Genomic DNA, 19,893 nt, shown 5'->3' with positions numbered 1-19,893 from the left:
ATGTGGAGGACCGGGGGGGGGGGGGGGTCTGGGGGGGTGGAGGTTCAGGATTGGGAAGACTTGACTTTCCCTACTGCATGCTCTCACGTCCTGGAACACAGGTGTTTACTGTCTACACACAGGTGTTGTGTGTGTGTTTGCACGCACACACACAAGTATAGACACACACATTTGTGTTTTACATTTTTTTAACTTATTAGTACTGAGTAAAGCACTCTCAGTCTTATCTCTCATTTTAGAAAATCAGGATTTGTCCCTGAAAGCGGCCACTCACGCGCCCGGCTGCAGGAGGAGGGAGCTTGCCCTGCTCCCGTCCCCACGGGCATCCGAGCCCTAGATGCTGGAGGAGGTCCAAGGAGGTGCCCCGGGCTCCTTCTGCTCCTGGGAATCTGAGCGCGGCTCCCACGAATCATGTTTCACAAAGCCTCGCCCCTGCGCCGCCCGAACAGAGACCAGTGCCTGCCAACCGCTTTGCTCCTGCCCCTTCCTGCCCCTTCCTGCCCCTTCCTGCCCCTTCCTGCCCCTTCCTGCCCCTTCCTGCCCCTTCCTGCCCCTTCCTGCCCCTTCCTGCCGTTTCCTGCCCCTTCCTGCCCCTTCCTGCCCCTTCCTGCCCCTGGGGCCTTCAGCCGGCACAGCCAGGACACAGTGCCACAGTCCCCGGAGCGGCGGGGCTGAGCTCGCCCCTTGCCCAGTCCTCACACGTTTGCTCTGATGTGTCACGCTGACCTTAACCTTTCCCGAGCTGGGGTTTCTCACATTTCTAGTGTTCCGTAAGCCTTGAGTGAGGCTGTTCTTGTGAAAATGAGCCCAGAGGAAAGTGTGTGTCTGTATGTGATCGCATGTCGACCTTCTCAAGCCCGGCCACCAAGCAGCCCTGTGAGCCACGTCTTGCGGTATCATAACTAATCGGCAAATTCCCGGTTTTGCTCCACGTTCCAGCCTCGCGAGCTGAGGTGTTGCCAAGCATGTTAAACGCCGTCCCTAAACGCACCCGGCCGCAGCTCCCAGCGTCTCTCTCCGATGTGCCACGCAGCTGCCACGGACTGCCCTGCACAGAGCCCCTGGCTCCGTCCCCACTCGTGTGCGGGACCTGCCGCAGATGCTGGAGACTGTGGCCTCTTTACCCCCAGAAGTCGCATTTCCATCTGAGGGCCAGAGGACGGATTTCTCTAAAATGCTCCTTGCCACGTGAAATCTTTTCTTAAAATATCTTTCACGATTTTGATTTTACAAGCCCCTGGGATGGGGACACAGAGCTGGCTTGCACAGGGTCCCTGAGGTCTGGGGGGTGGGGACCGGTGTGCCTTCCCAGCATGTGCCCACCCAGCGGGGTCTCTGCTCCATGCCCGGCACCCCCAGAAGTGAGCCTGGGGTCCCTGCGGCCAGGGGTCCAAGGCCGAGGGGCTGGTTTGGACCAGGCCCTGAATGGTCCTGCGTGCAGGGCCAACAGCTGAGCAGAACCCACTCCCTGTAGCCATGGGTCTTTTCACCGGTAGGAAGGAATCGTCAGTCACTTCTGTGCCATGGGACTCATTAGCTCCATATCCTAGAGGGGGCTCCCGGGCCACTGCAGCTCAGGACGACCCAAGCCCGGAGCCCTCCTCCTCCCTCACCCCGAGCACTCAGAACCACTTTCGTCTCCTGCCCCCACCTAGGTGCACCAGGCAGCAGCCGCCACCCCACACCCTCCCATTCCACCCCAGTTGCACTCCTGTTTTGTGCTGGGGAGCACTTGGACCAGTCTGCTCCGCACATCCCTGGCGTACTTGGAGGAGTGACCACCCTGGCCAGGGGCTGACTACTCAGGCTCCTACCACAGGCTTGGTGTCAGGCCCGTTCTCACCCCACAGATGTTACTGGTGGGCCAAGAGCTTCCCTGCGGGGTCAGAGCCAGGATGCCCTGGGGAGCTCCCCGCGGCTGGGGGTCAGAGCCAGGATGCCCTGGGGAGCTCCCCGTGGCTGGGGTCAGAACCAGGATGCCCTGGGGAGCTCCCCACGGCTGGAAGGACAGAGCCAGGATGCTCTGGGGAGCTCCCCGCAGCTGGGGGTCAGAGCCAGGATGCCCTGGGGAGCTCCCCGCGCTGGAGGGATACTTACAGCTGGGGGCTAGAGACAGGATGTGGTTAGGGGGCTCCCTACTGTTGGGGGGCAGGGCCTGGATGTTCCCTAGGAGCTTCCTGCAGATGGGGGCCTGGAGCCAGCATTTGGGTGAAGCCAGCAGTTGGGGGTGAGGTTGAGCCAGGATGTCCTGGGGGTGCTCTTTTGGAGAGCAGAGTGGGCAGGAGGTGCCCAGGTGGGAGCGCCTGCAGCTGGTCAGGACACCGCAGGACTGCTCCCGGAGGGGCCCCCCTTAGGGAGGGACTCAAGATGCTGTTATCCTGGGCCCCACAGGCACTCTGCCGGGATTTGCTGAACAAGTGGAAGCAGCTGGGAATGCCACAGCGCTTGAATTTCAAGATTCTTTTATTCAGACTATGCCAAAGGCCCTGGAGATAAGGGATTTCCTAGGGCCACACAGCCCGGTGTGTCTGTCAGCGTGAGTGGGTCTCTGGGGGGCGGGGTCTGTCCAGGGAGGGGGGCAGTTCTTGGTGGGGTTCTCTCAGTCTCCTCAATCCCTACCCCAAGGGCCAACCCCGGGGGCTCCACCAGGCACCTCTGCACCCCCCCCACATTCCCTGCCCCTGCTGACTGAAGCACCAGCGAGGGTAAACAGCTGCCCGCTAACCCTGCACCCTACTGTGTGCGGGGACCACCCCAAACTTAGAGGGTTGAAACGGACAATGTGCAGTTAGGAGGAGGGAGCGCCTCACTTTCTCAGACCGTGAGCCCGAGCAGGGACCTGCTCTATCCTGGACCACAGCCAGGGTCTCCTAGCAGCCCAGAGATGCACTGACTGTTAGTAAACAGATGAGCTCACAGCCCCCTGGAGCTCACCTGAGTGCGGGAATTCGGGTGGTCCCTCCACCGGGGCCGTTCTGAGCCTGTGTGTGGCTTCTGGGCATCATCTGCTCAGTGGACCCGGACAGGTCCTTCTCTGTACATGGTCTGTGCACCTCTCCCTCCCTGCTCCCTCTCCCTCCATGTTTCCCATCCCCTCAGGTGGGGGTGTTCTCAAGAAAAAGCCAGTGCCCCCTGGGATGGCCCTCCTGTCCCAGCCTCTCTCCAGGTTGCCTGTGGTGTGGGCCCTGCGCCTGCCCCCCCTAGAGCTGCCTGTCCAGCCCTGCTCAGAGCCTGAGCTTCTCTGCCCATCTGTGGGACTCTGCGGTTCCTGGTCTCTGCAGGTGGGAGGTCTGTGCCTGGAAAGCTCCCTTTCTGAGCAGCTGTGCTTCCTGGGTGTCCGGGGCCCCCAGGTGAGATGCCTGTGGGAACGGGTCAGGTGCCTACAGTCTCTAAGTAGGGATTTGGAGCCCGTTCCTGCGTTGGATCTGAGCCTCGTCCCTGGGGTGGGGCAGCCGGCCCAGAACTCTTGCTCTTGGCCGTGTTTCTGCTTCTGTCCCATCCGTTCTCCTCAGCACCTGCCGAGAGAGGCGGGCCCTGCTGGGTGCTAAGCTCTCGGGGGTGAGTGGGCAGCCAGGGAAGGGCCTCTGGCCTGCAGTTTGGTTTATTGTGGGATTTCACATCTGGAGCTTGCAGGAGCGGCCACTTGGAATCACAGAGACCACAGGGTCTCCAGCTGAAGGGTCCTGAAAACCCTGAGGAAATGTGATTGTATCAGGAACGAGTGGGTAGGAGGAGGGGACGAGGGGAGCCCAGAGGCCGGCTGGTGGCAGGGAAGGGCCCTGCTCCCGGCACTTCCTCATCTTCGCTTCAATCCCAGCAGCTGTTAGAGATCTTTCTCAATTCCCTGAAGGAAAGGTGCTCCCCCCCCCCCACCCCCGCAGCTCTGCCCCCAGGCCGGCCGGCGGCTGCGTCTGTTGCCCTGCCCATGGGGCTCTGGGCCAGGCCGGCTGCAGGCCCCAGTTGGTCATTGGGAGCGGCGCTGGCTCTGGCCTGTGGTCAGCACTTGGCACGTGCTCGCTGACCTAGTGAGCTTGTTCGCTGCCGCCGCTTGCACACGGCCCTGGGTGTGAGCCCCGAGCTGCTGACCACAGTGCAGGTAGCCTGAACCCTCGTGTGGCAAGGGGACAGGACCTTGGGGACGCCCAGACTGGCGGGGGCGGGGCAGGAATCTGCGTTTGTAGTATTAGGGGCACCGGGGCTCTGGGTGCTCTGGTGGAGCAGGGTCTTTAGCGGAGGGCTCATCGCGCTCCCCCCACGCCAGCCGGGACTCCGAGGGCTGAGCTTCTACCGGGGGGCCAGGGCAGCTGCGGCAGAGGCCGTGGAGACAGTGATGGGTGCAGCTGGGACTTGGGAGTTCTCCTCTCAGCCCCCAAGCCCGTCCGCCCCTCACCTACTCGCCTGTGCCGCAGGGACGCAGCGCTCAGCAGGCCGGGGGCTTTCCTGAACCTGTCCTGCACCTGGCCCACCGCACCCACCGGCTGCCTCGCACCCCTGTCCCTCCCCTGCCTTGGGGCCCAGCCTCGCCGGTCAGTGTCTTGCTGGTGGTCCTCCCTGGAGACCCTGAAGCTGTCTACTTGGCAGGTATCTCCTGACGTCCCCAAGGGTGCACCTCCCTGGCCCTCATGCAGAGGATCCTTAGCTTGTCTGCTGATGCCCTTAAGCGTGGACCAAGTGCCCTGCCCAGCCCCCTCCGGCCCCCCGCCCCGAGGTCTCTGCTCCTTTTGCCTGGGGGCCCTGAGCTGCCCTCCGCGCTGACCACTGACCGTGTGGTTGTGACCCTGTGACTGTGGGCCCTGGTGCTCCTGTGCTGGGGGCCTGCAGGCATGACCCCGGGAAACCCTCGGTGCTGGGGGACAGAGCTGGCCTTGGGCCCGAGCCCGTGGAAGGCGCCGACCTCCACCCCTGGGCCCTCAGACTCTGGCCAAGGGGTAGGCGAGGAAGGACTGTGTGGTGTCGGTGGGGTTCCTGGTGCGTCTCTCTTGGTGATAAGGGTGCGTGTGTAGGGTCTCCTGATTCCGGGGCAGTTCTGATCCCATAAGGAGCTGCGTAGCTGTTGCTTCCTGTGTGGACCACGCCATCAGCTGTGTGACAGGGTGGTAGGGGCGCTGGCCGAGGAACACGGCTGTGCTCGGGCCGCGCGGCAAATCCGTACGTTCAGAGTGAGTTTCTGAGAGACACTGTCCTTCTGTACCAGACGCCAGGCTGGCCACATGTGCCCAGATGGGATTTGAAAGCTCCTGATCACAGAAACCGCGTGCTGGGGAAGTCAGGGCTGCTTGCAGGTTCAAAGAAAAAATAGCTGTTTTAGCAATGCTCTATTTAATTTTAGATTTGAGTGGGAGAGCTGAGAAGAAATAGCTTGTGCATAGCAGTGACTGTGGTCCTGGCAAGAGAGGGTCCTCAGTCACACAGGTGGACACACGACGTCAGAGTGTGGGGCAGCTGAAGACCAGGGGCAGGAAGACCAACGTTCACACGTTAGCGAGAAAAAGACGAGGAGTCGGATGTGAAGTGGACGCAGGATTAAATAGGATGACCGATCACGCAGAAGGGCGGCTGCTCCGGAAACGGGATGCCCAGTGAAGACGGACCTATCCCGCACACGGGGCCTCGCTCCCGGCAGCCGTCACCACCTGCCCGCGCTGTCCACACCTCGGATTGCTAGCCTCGCTCCGTTTCATCTCTTCGTGGGCAGCCGTGTGGGACGAGATGGCAGAGCCTGTAGCCACCGTTGAGAAAGCGGCTCTTTTCTCTTTGCTTCCGAAATAGGAAGCTATTCCGTGTCCCAGACAGACCTCTGCGGTTCGCGTCCCAGCATATCCTGTGTTTAGGAAAGGTGTTTTGCGGATTGGGGTGGGGGGAGCAGTGGGATAGGTTTTCTAAGGCTGGTTTGCTGGGTTTGCACCGCTAAGTGTTGGGTCCAGAGCTGATGCTCTTGGAGCTCCTTCCCAGGCTCCACGGCTGGGAGTTTGTGCGGGAAAGTGCTGGATTGTGCCAGCCCACCGGTGGCACTCCTCTGACCGCTGCCGAGCTGTTTCCAGGCTCTTTAGAAAGAAGACAAGTCGTGTGTCTGTTCTGTCATCGTGTCCTCAGAGCGTGGCCCCAGGAGGCAGGAACCCACGCCCCGAGGCTCTGCGGAGCTGCTCCTCGCCCGAGCCAGGCTGAGTGAGGGGCATCGGGCTGTGGCTTCCCAGTTTCAGAATATTCTGTCTGTTCTAAGTCAGGATTTTGAAAAACAACTTGCTTTAGATTTTTTAAATATGTAACAGCCAGAGAGAAAGATGGATTCCGCAGGTATGGTTTCCCTCTGTGTATCTCATGTAGCCGTCTTTCCGCAGAACCCATGAGGCTCGTCCCACATCTCCTCACGGGGAGAGCCTGGGGGACCCAGACTGACCTTCCTGGGGTCCGTTTGAGCCCCAGTGCGGCTTGTTTCGGAAGATGAGCCCGTCCTGCCCCCACAGACCTGGACCCCAGCTGAGCTGCTGGGCTGCCCACCTGCATCTTGCTCTGCCACGGGGCGCACACATTGGGTGGCTTAACTCATCGGGGGTAATGGATTCTCTGTCGTATTACCCCTGGAACCACAGCCCTGCGGGGGCTTTGATTCTCAGGCATTCCTTCAGCTGTGCGCAGTGGGTCCACTCCACCTGCTGTGGGCGTCGGGGCTGGGAGCGCTGCTGGGTGCCCAGGAGTCTGCAGCTTCCCCTCCTCGGCCCTGGGAGCCCGTCCTCGTGGGTGTGGGAGGACCCACAGGTCGGGATACCGTTTGTCCTGCCCACTTTGAGTCTGAGCACCCCCACTGATCGCTCCATTCCCCCGCCCCCCCAGGACCCACACCCGCCAGTGATTGCCCACCTTCCGGGCACTCACTCAGGCCACCGGCCGGCCTGGAAAATCCTGCCTTTCAAATGCTGTAATTGACGTGATGTCAAGATGGGAGTTCTGTTTTGTGTCTCCCGTCTGAGTGGTGGTCACCTCCGGATCTATCCTCGTGCCCCAAGGACCTTGAAGCTCCTCCCTCTGGCTGCTAACATCTGTCACAGGCGACCTTGGGCTCACTGTCCCCTGGTGCGCCCCTGGGTGACACCCAGCCCTGCGGCTACCAGCAGCACCCACGCCAGCCGCTCCACGGGGAGCTGGACCGGGCCTGCCGGCTGGCCAGAACCACACACACAGGCCGCACCCGAGGCGTCCCCTGCAGTGCGGACGGTCCAGCAGCACTGACACGCGGCTTTGTGGGGGAGGACTGGCCCCAGAACCTCAGGAGCACCCGGCCTCTGCCAGAACCAGGCACTCGGCACGCGGCCTCCCATGGCGACGCTGCAGAGCTCTGACTGCGGAGCACGTAGGGGCCGGGCCTCCGGCGGTCCGCCTTGGCTCCCGATCCTCCATGTCCTCCAGCAGTCCCCGGGAGTGGTTCGCGGGGACTGAGGGCAGACGGAGCGCTGCCCACGTGTGAGCGGAGTTTTTGGACGCTGGCCTGGGCTTGGGCTGCGCAGCCCGGCCAGCCGGCCACGGCCAGCCGGCGCCTCTCTGTGCCCGCGATCCCGTTTTCTCTGACCCCGTGGGGAATGCATTTCTCTTCAGCGTGGTTGTCAGTGTTTCCCTCTCCTTCGGAACGGCAATAATTATTCTTTTCCACGATGAAAGCACACCGGCTTCGGAACCGCCCCCACCACTGAGCCGAGTGCCGTGAGGCCAGCTCCCGCCGCGCGGCCCGGTGCTCGCCGTGTGCTGTGACTCAGCCCCTGTCCCATCAGAGCGGTCACACTGACCCCGTCGCGCTCCCCTTGTGCGTCTCCGGCCTGTAGATGCTGTGTCAGCATCTCCCACAGCTGGCTGGGGGCCCTCGGATGGCACCACGCTCGTGTGCACTCCGGGATGCACTGCATCTGGTGCATGGCCGGCCCGTCCACTTCCGGCAAGGACACGTGTCACTGTGGTGACCCACCGGGCACGGGGACAGCGCAGGTGGAGACACTGGGGGCTCGTGTGTGCTCCCGGGGTCTTTGTCTTTTAAATAGCTGGTCGGCGGTTGCCTGTTGGTTGTGAAACACAAGGCACTTGCACAGCTCGCGTGAAGACGACGTCAGTGGCCTTGGCAGAGAGGAGGGAGTGACCGCCAGGTGCGTCTGAGCTGGGCATTGTGACCAGAGGTGCCCTCGGTAGAGAGTTCGAGACGGTACGTTAAGTGAATTCACTGTGAATTGGTGAATGTTTTACCCTAGATCCAGAATGGTCTTCCCTGCGTCTTATCACGGGAGATTGGAGACACGCATCCGCTCGGGCACGATGACACCAGAGGCGGGCAGCTTTAGCAACAGGCGTTTCTGCCTCCCGGTCCTGGAGGCTGGAAGTCCGGCCTCCAGGTTCCCCCTCAGGCCTCCGTCCTTGGCGTGTAGACACCGTGTCTCCAGGAGCCCTCACACAGGCCTCCCTTTGCCTGTGCCTGTAGCCTAATCTTTTCTTAGAAGGACACCTGTCATATGGAATTAGGGTCCACTCTAGTGACTTTTACCTTAATCACCTATTAAAGGCCCTGTCTTCAGATACAGCCGCATTCTGAGGTCCTGGGGAAGGGGGCACACAGTTCAGCCCCTGACACCAAAGCAGAGAAGATGTCATGAGCCCTGTGCCCACCGTCCCCGCCTCGGCAGTCTCCAGCTTACGGCCGCTCTGGCCGCATGGACACCCACTCTCCTCCCGCCCACGGTGACTGGGAAGCGAAGCCCAGACTTCACCATTTCAGCCGCGAATGCTCCGGGGTGTATCTGCACCCAAGGAGGAGGACTGCCGACCCCACACAAGCCAGTGTGAGCAGCCCAGCCCGCGTCCCCGCACGGGCGCTGAGCCGAGCGCATGCATCAGCCCCGCCAGCCCCACGGCCTCACACACGCGCTCACCTGCATGGCCCCTTCCAGTGTGTTTGGGGCATTTGTCCTGGAGAGTTTCCTGGTCTGCCGATTGCCTCCCCTCATCTTCCATGTTTTCTGGAAAGTGGTCCTTGATCCAGAACTGAAGAGATGCCATTTCTGTTGGGTTGTGCTGTGGGCCCTCCACATACAGCCCGTGTGCGCAGGCCCGTTCCCCAGCCGGTGTGCGTGAGCTGTGAGGTGCTGGGGAGCCTGTGGGGAACACTCCCAGATCCCCCCTGTGGCTGCCCTGAGGGACGATCTCATGGGACAGACCGTGTGGGCCAGCGTCACACTCCTGCGTCCCTCCAAAGGCGACCAGCGAGGTGGGGTGTGTGCAGACGTGCGTGTGCGCCCGGGGTGATGGATGCAGGGTGCAAGCACGCGTGAAGTTCCCGTCAGTGCATTGATCTTATCATTCTGCCCCTTATCCAGAGTCCAGGGGCTTTGGCCGCCTTCCTGATTTCAGCTGTACCCCACTGTTCCCGTTCATCTTCCATGTTTTCTGCCCCGGCCTGGAACTGGCTTTGCCCAGGAGTCCTGGCTCCTTCAGGCAGGGAATGGCGTTCAGAGCCCACAGGCAGCCGTGACGTTCCCCCTGCACCTCGGTGGGTCCCCACTGGGGTCTGCTCACCGGGGACTCCTGATGGAGCGTGCCAGGTTAGAATGGCTGCTCCATGACACAGAGGAACCGTGAGCTTGCGTGTCCGTGTCTGTTCACGGTAATCCGCTTCCCGATGGACAGTGTATCGTAGCCAGCCTCCAAGGCGCATAACCTCGCTCAGCTGGGGAGTCTGAATGTAGGTTCTCCTAGAACTGGGTTGCAAACCCTCAGCTCGCAGGAGGGGTGAGCACACGGTTTACTTGACCTGGTGCTTCTGACTGGGCTGCTGAGGAGCAGTGGGAGCTTCGTGGAGGGGGCGCAGACGCAGGTCCCGCGTTGCCTGCTCGGTCTGAGCATTCTCCCCCGATGCTGCTGCTTCGTCCTCCTCCGCCCCCACCCAGGGCCGTCACCCGGGAGCGAGGCCAGCACTCTGTCCCCGAGGCCCCTGCCCTCCCGCCCACGCCTGCCCCCTCCCGCGCCGCTGTCCGTCCATCCCTGCCTGCATAGGTAGCATCTGCTGACCCACCTCCCGGCTCTGAGAGGGGCTTCTGTGGGAGTGGATCCTGGGGGCTGTCCCCGGCCAGGGGTCTGAGTCAGTGTCCGGCACAGAACTGGCTCTTATTTGGGTTGTGGGAAACGGAGCCCTGCCCTCTCCCCAGGGCAGCTCCTGCCTCCCTGCACGTTCCCCCCGGCGACTGTGATCCTAGGGCTCTGTAACTCTGCGGGTTTGCCCTCCGGGCCGGCCGAGGAACAGAGGTGCCCGTGGTGCCTTGGGGAGGGAAGCACCGAGTCCAGCCTTGCTGCTAATTACAGTGCCTTGTGAGTGCTCAGCCGAGCTATCTGGAGACAGCATGACCGCTCCCTTTCATCTGCCCCGTGTCCTTTGTTTTCTGGTCCAGCAGGACTTTCTACCAATGTCTTTTCGGTGATGGTGGTCTTCCCGCAGCCCCAGCACACTTGAGAACGTCCACGTGGCTGACACAGCTGTGCTGGCTGTCGTGCTGTGGCTGGAAACACTGAGTGTGCTCGGGCAGGCTGAGGCCCTGGGCCGGTTTGCACAGGGCGTGGTGGACAGCGAGGATGCTGGGAGGCCAGTGGCCACGCCTGGTGGACACGGGCCACAGAGCCTGTGAAGACAAGTGGGCCAGGAGGTGCAGGAGAACAGGAGGGTCCAACCAGGGGGCAGCCTAGAGCTCAGGACAAGTGGTCAGAGCCCACAGAAGGTTCTGGAAGGGGCTGCATGACGCCTTCCAAGTCCTGCCCCTCCTGGGGACAGTTTCCCCTCCTCCGGGGCAGGGCTGAGCCCGGTGGAAACACGCAGGCCCTCTGGTTGGGCCAGGTGAAGGCCGAGTCCCCCCTGCACCCTCTGGGCTCCTGAGGGGGCCTGCCTTCCCCAGGCAGTTCACACAGCACTGCATAATCTGCTAGTAGAACCGCTTTCTGCCCCGTCTTTCAGGCCGAGCCACAGCGGTTCACTGTGGGTCTGTGACTCTCAGACCGCATCACGTGTCCACCTGCCCACTCATCTGCCCACTCATCGCTGTGTGTTCTCAGCGTGACTGTTGAGAAAAAGGGTACTTCTGAAAACAACACTGGGACATTTGCCTCAAGAAATTAAAAGGGACATTAGAGTCGAGTCAGAGAGAGTCCGTAGGAGCTAAAATTAATATGACCAACTGGTCACAGTAGAGACAGTAAATACATCCAAAACTGGCTCAACAAACAGATTAATAAACTAGAAGAATATCTGTCAACGTAGGCTGAGAAGTTTTAGAGGCCCAAATAACAGTAAGTACACAATGGGTCGGGGCCGGGTTGTCGTAAACACACGGGAGAATGTGGGCAGCTTCATTCGATTATCTTGAAAACACACGATGGGGAAGTAATCGGGGGAGAAAAGAAGTCTGGGGACTTTCAGAGAGAATTTACCTGACAAAACCCCTGAAATAAATTCAAGCAAAAGTAGAAAATCTAGATAAACAGAAAAAAAAAAAAAAGGGAAAAACCCAGCAGTGAGACATATACAACTTGGTAGAAATTCCCCTGAAGAGCCGGCTCGCTGGTGTGTGGACGTGACTGCAAGGCCCGCCCAGCGGGAAGTTGTGTGTCAGCTTGCCCCCGACTTGCCCCCGGATGCATGCTAGCAAGCAAACTCAGCAGCTCTGGAGAAAAAAGAAGCCCCAGCGGGTAGCCAGCCAGCACTGTGACCGAGGTTTTCGCGTTGGAAACGCTGTGGGTGTGACGTGTCGAGTACGTGGGCTGAGTGAGCTCGAGCACTGTAATCTCCCCGCTAGATGCAGGAAGGACAACGGGTGAAATTCAGCACATTCACGACCTGAAGCAAACGCAACTCTCAAAAAACCAGGGGTGGGAAGGTACGTTCTCATCAGGGAAGAACATTTGCTACAACTTAGAGTAAGCACCCACTTGAAAGGAAACATTGTCACCAACGTCACCCACAAGATGCAGATCTGCTGACTCTCCTGCTCAGCCTGGAGGCGGTGCCCGGACGGGGAGGAGGCCGCACAGGCCCAGGCCACTCCAGCTTGCCGTCACCTGCCGGTCATGTGGTGATGCAGGACCACACGGTGCCGCGGGCAGCTGCAGGCCACGTGGGACGGTTGGGACTCAAGATGAGCTGGAGCATCAGATGAACGCTGGATTTTCAAGACGTTATGAAAAAGTGTGAAATATCTCATTCATAATTTTTGTATTGAGTCCGTGGTGAAATGATAGCGTCAGATACGTGAATTTATTACATTAATTTCATCCCCTTTTATGTTCTGTATGTGGTCCCTAGACAGTTTAAAATTACATACGTGGCTTGCGTTGTATGCCTGTTGGGCAGTGCGGTCTTGATAGAGGACCCAGGAGAATCTACGGAGGGTCTGTGGGGCAAGTCCGCATGGCTCAGGTGCAGGCAACAGGGACCCAGCCAGGTGAGCGGCTGTGGGGCCCTTCGGCCTGGGTCAGCCAAGCGGCTGGAGACATCACTGTGCACCTTCTCTTGGCCTGTCTTTTCTATCCTCTCTGCACCAAAACCCTGCATTTCTGAAGTGTGTATTATTGCAAATAATTATAAATTGCATCTATTGATCATAAATCCCTTGCAAGTTTTAAGTTTTGTCATCCCTCCCCCCGCCCTGTTTTCTAATTGACCTCCTGAGATTAAGTTTGTCCCAAAGCGCACCATTCCTGAGTGTGTACCCCAGGAGAGAGCCAGAACGTGGCTGTGTGCCTAGGAGTGCTTGCTTTTAGACCCAGCCAGCCGTCCACCGTGACTCTCCCTGACTTGACCCCTCTGGCGAACATGTCCGTCCTTGCCCCCACCCTGTGTTTGCAGCTGTCCCCCTCACTGTAGGGCCTGCCCATCCCCACAGAGCCCCTCCCATGGCGTCTTCCCAACCAGACCCGTGGGGGCGTGTGAAGCCCCCCAGTGCTGCTTGTTTGAAGGCGGGCTGGCTGCGCTCTGTTCTCTGCTGGGCTCCTGCCCGTGACTTCCTGGGGCTGGAGAGTCACGTGGAGTCCCTGGTCTTCCTTGTGGCCACAGTCCATCTGGCCAGCTCCGTACCTGCTGGCCCCCTGCATGGCAAAGGCATCCTGTGTTGGGTTGGGACTCGGGAGGCTAAGAAGAGCAGGGCGCATGTGCTGGGCCCGGCTAGAGAGGGGCTTGGGTGTGGGACTGCAGGGCTCCAGGATCCGGGCGAGCTCTACGGTCCATTTGCCGTTGCCACACGGGGGACTCGAGGCTGGAGTGGGATGGGGCGCAGCAGCATGGTCAGAGACGCTTGGCAGGACATCCTGGCCACCTGCCCCACCATCACGTGAGGGCAGCGCCCTGGGCCCGGGGCAGGCACCGCGTTTCCATACGGATCCGGGCCCAGCTTCGCATGCGGAGTCCAGAGGACCAGTTCTCCGGCGAATGGTTCTGGAATGACCTCACCTCTGTCTTTCCAGATCATCTTCATGACGCTGACACTCTTCCCCATCCGGCTGCTACTCATCGTTACCATGATGCTGCTCGCCTGGCCCTTCACGTTCTTCGCTACGCTGGGGTCCTCAGACAGGGAACCCGAACAGCCCCCGGCCACATGGAGGAAGTAAGTCACTTGTATGCAGGTGCTCTGACATGTGGGGTCCCAGCGCCCCTTCCTCCTTTCCGCAGCTTCTCCTGTCCAGGACACTGCCAGCCACATGCTCCCTTCCTCTCTGGGGGTGGCCGGTTCCATTCCCTGGCACACCCCTGCCCCAGTCCTGCTCCAAGGTGTTTTCCAGGGTCCTACCAGCCACGCAGCTGCTCTTGGCGTGTCCTCAGCACAGAGGCTCCCCTGTGCTCAGGTTTCCGCATCCCCAGCCCTGGAAGGCTGCGTGTCGGCCAATGTCCGCCCAGTGTGCTGGTCTGGTCTCTGCAGGGTCGAGTGCCCCCCCTTGCTTCATAGACCCAGAAGTTCCCTTGTGCTTACTCGTTGAATATTAATAAAGCACAGCCATCTATAGATGGACGTGTTTTGAATACATCTTTTTTTTAAAGGTTTATTTATTTATTTTAGAGGGAGAGAGAGTGAGCGTCTACACATGTGTGCACAAACAGGGAGAAGGGCAGAGGGAGAGAAAGAATCCCAAGCAGACTCTCCTCTGAATGCAGAGCTGGGGGACTCAGTCCCAGGACCCTGAGACCATGACCTGAGCCAAAATCCTGAGTCAGACGCTCAACTGACTGAGTCACCCAGGCACCCCATGTTTTGAATACATCTTAACTAGAGACTCAACATGGACCTCAAAAAATTAAATTAAACCGGAATATTTTTTTGTTTATCCCTAAAGCTGTTCTTAAAGTATACACCATTAGTAATGAAGATGCCGAGATATAAGGACTTTGATAAATATTTCCAGCATCTTAGAAGTTGTCGTTTCTGTTGAAAACCCAGAATGCTGCCAGTTGTCCACATCTTAACGCCTCTCATCAACCCCTCGGGGTCCTCAAACAGTTGATGCAGAAACAAATATCATCAGCTTAGCGCAGGGGTCCCCTAAACCCGGCCATATCCAGCCACTGCCTGTTTTTGTATGTACAGTTTTTCTGGAACTGAGCCACGCCAGGACCGCCTTCACGGAGGCAGAGGCTGTGCGGCCCACAGAGCCTCAAATATTTGCTCCTCGCTCTTTGGGGCTTAGCAGATCGGCTCAGTCCTCCTTCCCTAGGAAGCGTCTGACTGACAGGAACACAATGCCCGCGAGAGGCAGGTGGGACCTGCCGCGTGTCCTCAAGGTCGGCTTTCCCGACATGCACCTGCCATGGGCATGCACGACAGTGACGTGAGTAGCAAAGACAGCGAATTTCGATTCGCAGGTTTCCTGGGCCAGCAAGGCGTGTGGCTTGGCCATGCTTGGGGACGGTCCAGCTGACCGGGGACTCCTCACGTGGCTGTGCACTCCTCACGGTGTTCACGTTCTTAGACCATGTCAGAGTCAAGTGAACCATGGTCTTCCTCCCTGAAAGACCAGAAGGCAGGCCAGGATCTGTTCCCACTCCAGCCCCAGTGCAGCGCCCGGCCCCAGGGTGCTAGGAAGTGGGTCCCGAGTGGGGGGGCGGGGAGGAAGTGGAGGGGGGAGGGGAGGGGGTGGGGGAGGGAAGGAATGGAGGGGTGAGTGTAAGGGGGAGGGGGAGGGAGGGAGTGTAGGGGCTGGGCTCCCCCCCCCCTGCTCACCCCCCTGCGGATTCTCTTTTCCGAGTGCGGGACTCTGGGCTGTCCTCCGTTTCCCGTACCAGCTCCGCGCGGCCCCGCTGGGCTCGTTGGGTGATATGGGCCTCAGCTGACGAGCACCAACAGCACTACTTCGGGGCGCCTCGTGTGCCCTAGCGTGTGCCCTAGCGTGTGCCTGAGCAGTGGCCCTCGTGGCAAGATACAGACACGTGAGGTTTCATGAGAGCTCTGGGTCTCTGCGTGCGTGGAGACTGCTCAGCACTGTGTTCACGTGTGCATATGCGTGTCCAAGCACTGTGTGTGTATGGATGTGTATATGCGCACGCGAGTGTATCTGCGTGTGTGACCGTGTGTGTAAGCGTGCGCATGTGTGCACACGTGTGAGTGTGAGCATGTGTGCGCGTACGTGTGTATGTGCATGCGGAGGTATGTGTGAGTGGATGCATATGTGTGCATACGTGCGTGTGTATGTGCGTGAGCATGTGCATGCATACATACAGCATTGTGCGTGCACAATCACGTATATGCATACATGTGCCCGTGGGGGGGCATGTGTGTGTGTCTACATCTGCACATATATATGATGCATGTGCGTGGGGGTGTGTGCATGAATGTGTGTGCACACAGCCCTCGGGGTCTCCACGGAGCAGGATTTCAGGGACTCCATGCACAGCCCAGCTCTGGGTCTGGTGCTCCAGGGGAAACAGGACGGTCAACACTGAACTCCTTAAAGGAGAACATGGTGACAGAGTGCCTGATCTGGGGACTCGGGAGTTAGGGAGAAGTGGGTTTCGGAACAATAGGTTTCGGAGTCCGCAGGCTCGTACCGAAGAATCCTCATGGAGTCGGGGGGAGGCGCATCGTTCCATGCTGTGCAGAGTTGTGTGGGTTTGAATAGATTGATGTTCCATCAGGGAGGATTTTTGCTGAATATAAGTTAGTGTCATTCAAACTTCTTAAAATAAAAGCCTTGGGTTTTCAATGAAATGAGGAATGACACAATTTCCCAAAGACATTTACTCAAGGTTACTTTCAAACCACAAAGTAGTGTGAAAACCAGAGCATCTTCTTGCAAAACCTGACCGGCAGACCACGTGTCCTCTGTGTGCTGCCCTGTGGCCAGCTCACATGGTTAGAGGATGTCATAACTCCAGCCACTGTAACCACGTGCAACGGGCTGGGGGCCTAAATGACAGAAGGTTCCAGAAGCTGGGAGTCGGGAACCCGCGTGCTGGCAGACCCGGTTCCTGGCCCGCAGACGGTGCCCCCTCGCTGTCCTCCCCTGGCGGAAAGCTCTGCTCTCCCTCCTACCAGGATACCAGCCCCCAGGCATCAGAGCCCCACCCTTACGACCGCAGTTAGACCGCAGTTAACCTTATCTCCCGTTACAGTCAGACTCACGTTTTGCCTGTTGCTACAGAATAAGGAGCACTGAGCGTAGCCTTACAGTTCTGCCCCCTCGTGGTCTCGCCGCCTTGCTGGAATTACGCTCTCTTCCCAGAGTCCCAGAGCCCCTGATCCCCCACAAGTCACTCTTCTGCCGGATGCAGTGCCTTCCTGCAAATCTTTTGGCCGTGATCTATCTCCTGGGCCTGGTTTGGGGTTTTTCTTTCTTTTTTCTCATTTTTCCCTCTCAAGATTTCCTGGAGCGTAGGTTTTGTCTCAGAAAGAGGACAAACAGGAGAAACTCAGGTGCGTTTCGCGTCTGAATGTGTCTTCATTCTCCCCTCAATGTTGATGGGTAGCTGGTCCGGGCAGAGAACTATGGGTTCCAGATCTTACGGCCCCAGAGCCGCGAAGCTGCCGGCCCCTTTGGCGGTGACGCTCGGGGAGCCTACATGTTCCTCTCTGTGAGTTTTGGACTCTTCTCTCTGTCCTCAGGAATTTGAGAAGTTCTCAAGGAAATTGTCGTTTTGTCTTAAATTCATTCTGCTCCTTGACGTGGTGCTGAAGATCTGTGTCTGTCTTCAGCCCTAAGAAACTGTTCCCTTCCTGTCCGGGGTGCTGTCCCTTTTCTCCGGCGTGTTCCGGAGACTTCCTTCTCATCCTCCAGCTTCCCCGGGGAACTGGCTCTTTGAGCAGTGACATACTGGATTTCCGAGTGTGCGTTCTTGTTCTCTGTCCTGGATTCCATCACGACCTGAGGAGAGTGTGGACTCCCAGCCTCTCTCCTGACGCCGGCCACCACGTCTCCTCGCATCAGAGTCTCTTCTCTGCCCCGTGGCTGGTTCTGCTCGCGTCTCAGATTCTAGGGCGCCCTCCCCCGCCCCCGGGGGCGATGAACGGAGGATGCGGCAAAGGCTGGAGGTCGCTGCCCTTGTGCCTGTAGTTCTGTCTCCCGACTCACTGCTCCCGGGAATCGCTCTGTGGGCACCTCGGGCTTGTTGCTGGCTGCCTCTGCGGTGGGCAGGGGGCATCGTGCGGGGCTTGCTCTGGGCCTGCATCTGCACCCACAGGCTGGCTCTGCCCAGTGCATGGTCTCACTGGGGCTGGAATTCCTCTGAGATCTTGAGAGAATCGTTAGGTGTGGTGCATCCATCCTCCCCCCCGCATTTCTGTTTAGTGTCCTTTGGCCTTCGGACCTGAGGGCTGGTGGGTGTGTCTCTCACAGACACATCCGGAGGTCCCCACTTCCGAGCAGCTCCCTCTCCGCCTTCCTCAGAGTACGACTTCCTGGGCCTGGCTCTGGGTCCCCCTGCACAAAGCCTCATTTCTTCCTCGTGTACCAGTGGATATCTCTTGGCTTTTATTTCTGAACGTGTTCTTATGAAAAGTAGCGTGCGTGCAGACAAGCGTGTTCAAAACTATGCGGTTGGACAAATAGTGAAAAGTGCATACCTTTGTTCACACCCAGTGCTGGAGATGGGGCATCAAAGCCGGGCCCCAGCATCTCAGCATACAACCACACACTGACCGTTCCCCATCCCAACGGGGGCCTTCTCGACGTGGCTCCACCAGGGACTTGGTGCTCATCTGGGGATTGGCTACTGCTCGGGGCTGTGGGGCCTCACCTTCCAGGATGCTCTTGAGAGGGTTTTTAAGCCCCTTGGGGACCAGTCCAGTGAGGTTTCAGGCTCTTAGGTTTCTGTTGTGCAGTCTGACCATCTGCGTAACCCAGCAGCCCAGTGTGACGCGGCTCCTCACAGAGGTGACCCCTTCTCCTGGGCCCGTGGTCACTCACGTGCCGGGCCTTTTGCCTCCGTGCAGTTTCAGTGACGTGGGTCTTCATCTAGTTGCAGCTGGTCACAGGTGACACTGAGAGGGATGTGCAGATTTAAATGCCGAAATTCTCGTATGTTTGGGGCGCCTGGGTGGCTCAGTCATTGGGCGTCTGCCTTCAGCTCAGGTCATGATCCCAGGGTCCTGGGATCGAGTCCCACATCGGGCTCCCTGCTCGGCGGAAAGCCTCCTTCTCCCCTCTCCCACTCCCCCTGCTTGTGTTTCCTCTCTCGCTGTCTCTCTCTCTGTCAAATACATAGAATCTTTTTAAAAATAAATAAATAAATAACGTTCTCATATGTTTAAAAAACAAATAGGAAGCAAGTTAATCCAGGCTGATTGTTATTTTATTTTCCACATTTATCCATCTAGTTTCATCGAGAAGAGTCTTGCTTTAGTAACATGGCATCTGATTCTGGGACCTCAGAAGCCTGAGCGCAGGGGACGGGAGTGGCTCGCCACAGACCTCTGCCCCTGGTCTCAGCCCCAACGTCACTCCTGATTTTAATGGCGTTTTAGATATCTTAGTGGGTTTTTTTTTCATTTATGCTAATAAATCACCTTCCAGCACTTAAGGTCCCAGTGGCTTTAACATCATCTGTGTCCTTGCTCTGCTTCCTCTCTTCAGGAGTCGGTGTCGGTCTTCGTGACGCTGTGTCTCGGGGCAGAGACAGCACTTCTGTTTTCTTGGCTAAATTAATAAAAACGCAACCCACCCCACGTTTAGTAGAGGGGAGGGAAGCACAGCATCCGGACGATGCAGTAACTGCTGTCGTGGGGTTTGGGTGGGTCTAGAGCGCGCCCTGGATGACCCGCCCGAGGTCAGTGCCAAGTTTCTAGCATCCGTGTCCACGGGTCAGCCTTGCACTAGCGAGCTGAGCATGGCGCCCGTGACACCCCTGCTCTGGCCTGGGGTAACCGCAGCACCTTGTTTTGCAGGGTTGTGGACTTCCTGCTCAAGGCCATCATGCGCACCATGTGGTTTTCCGGCGGCTTCCACTGGGTGGTCACGAAGGGACAGCAGGCCTCTCCGTCTGAGGCCACCATCCTCACCCTGGCTCCGCACTCCTCCTACTTCGATGCCATCGCTGTCACCCTGACGATGTCCTCCATCGTGATGAAGGCAGAGAGCAGAGACATCCCAATATGGGGAAGTGAGTGAGCTCCCCCACCCACCCCCCGATGGGAGGAAGGGAGACCCTCCCCATCCTGCTGGGAGTGAGCAAGACCCCCCCCTCCTGCTGGAAGTGAGCAAGACCCCCCCCATCCTGCTGGGAGTGAGCGAGACCCCCCCATCCTACTGGGAGTGAGCGAGACCCCCCCCCCATCCTGCTGGGAGTGAGCGAGACCCCCCCCATCCTACTGGAAGTGAGCAAGTCCCCCCCTGGAGTGGGCGAGCCCCCTCCATCCTGCTGGTCCGTGCAGGTCACACCCACATGAAATAGGCATT

At 58.9% G+C, this 19,893-nt stretch overlaps 2 protein-coding genes across 2 annotated transcripts in view; one reads left to right on the top strand and one right to left on the bottom strand.

Moving 5' to 3' along the window:
- SLC6A19 (solute carrier family 6 member 19) overlaps positions 1-19,893 on the bottom strand; it is a 251,713-nt gene that overhangs the window by 71,224 nt on the left and 160,596 nt on the right. The window lies entirely within an intron of this gene.
- The window catches only part of LPCAT1 (lysophosphatidylcholine acyltransferase 1), a 43,095-nt gene that overhangs the window by 4,542 nt on the left and 18,660 nt on the right, over positions 1-19,893 (top strand). The window contains exons 2-3 of the mRNA XM_081825853.1: positions 13,477-13,619; positions 19,383-19,597. Coding sequence (XP_081681979.1) covers positions 13,477-13,619; positions 19,383-19,597 — 358 coding nt within the window. The remainder of the gene's footprint in view (positions 1-13,476; positions 13,620-19,382; positions 19,598-19,893) is intronic.

This window comes from Leptonychotes weddellii, chromosome 7 (assembly GCF_054177405.1).
Source record: "Leptonychotes weddellii isolate Sample4059 chromosome 7, ASM5417740v2, whole genome shotgun sequence".
In the NCBI taxonomy this organism is placed as follows: domain Eukaryota; kingdom Metazoa; phylum Chordata; class Mammalia; order Carnivora; family Phocidae; genus Leptonychotes; species Leptonychotes weddellii.
The sequence above is the reverse complement of the archived record's forward strand: the minus strand, read 5'-3'. Positions and strand labels throughout refer to the sequence as shown.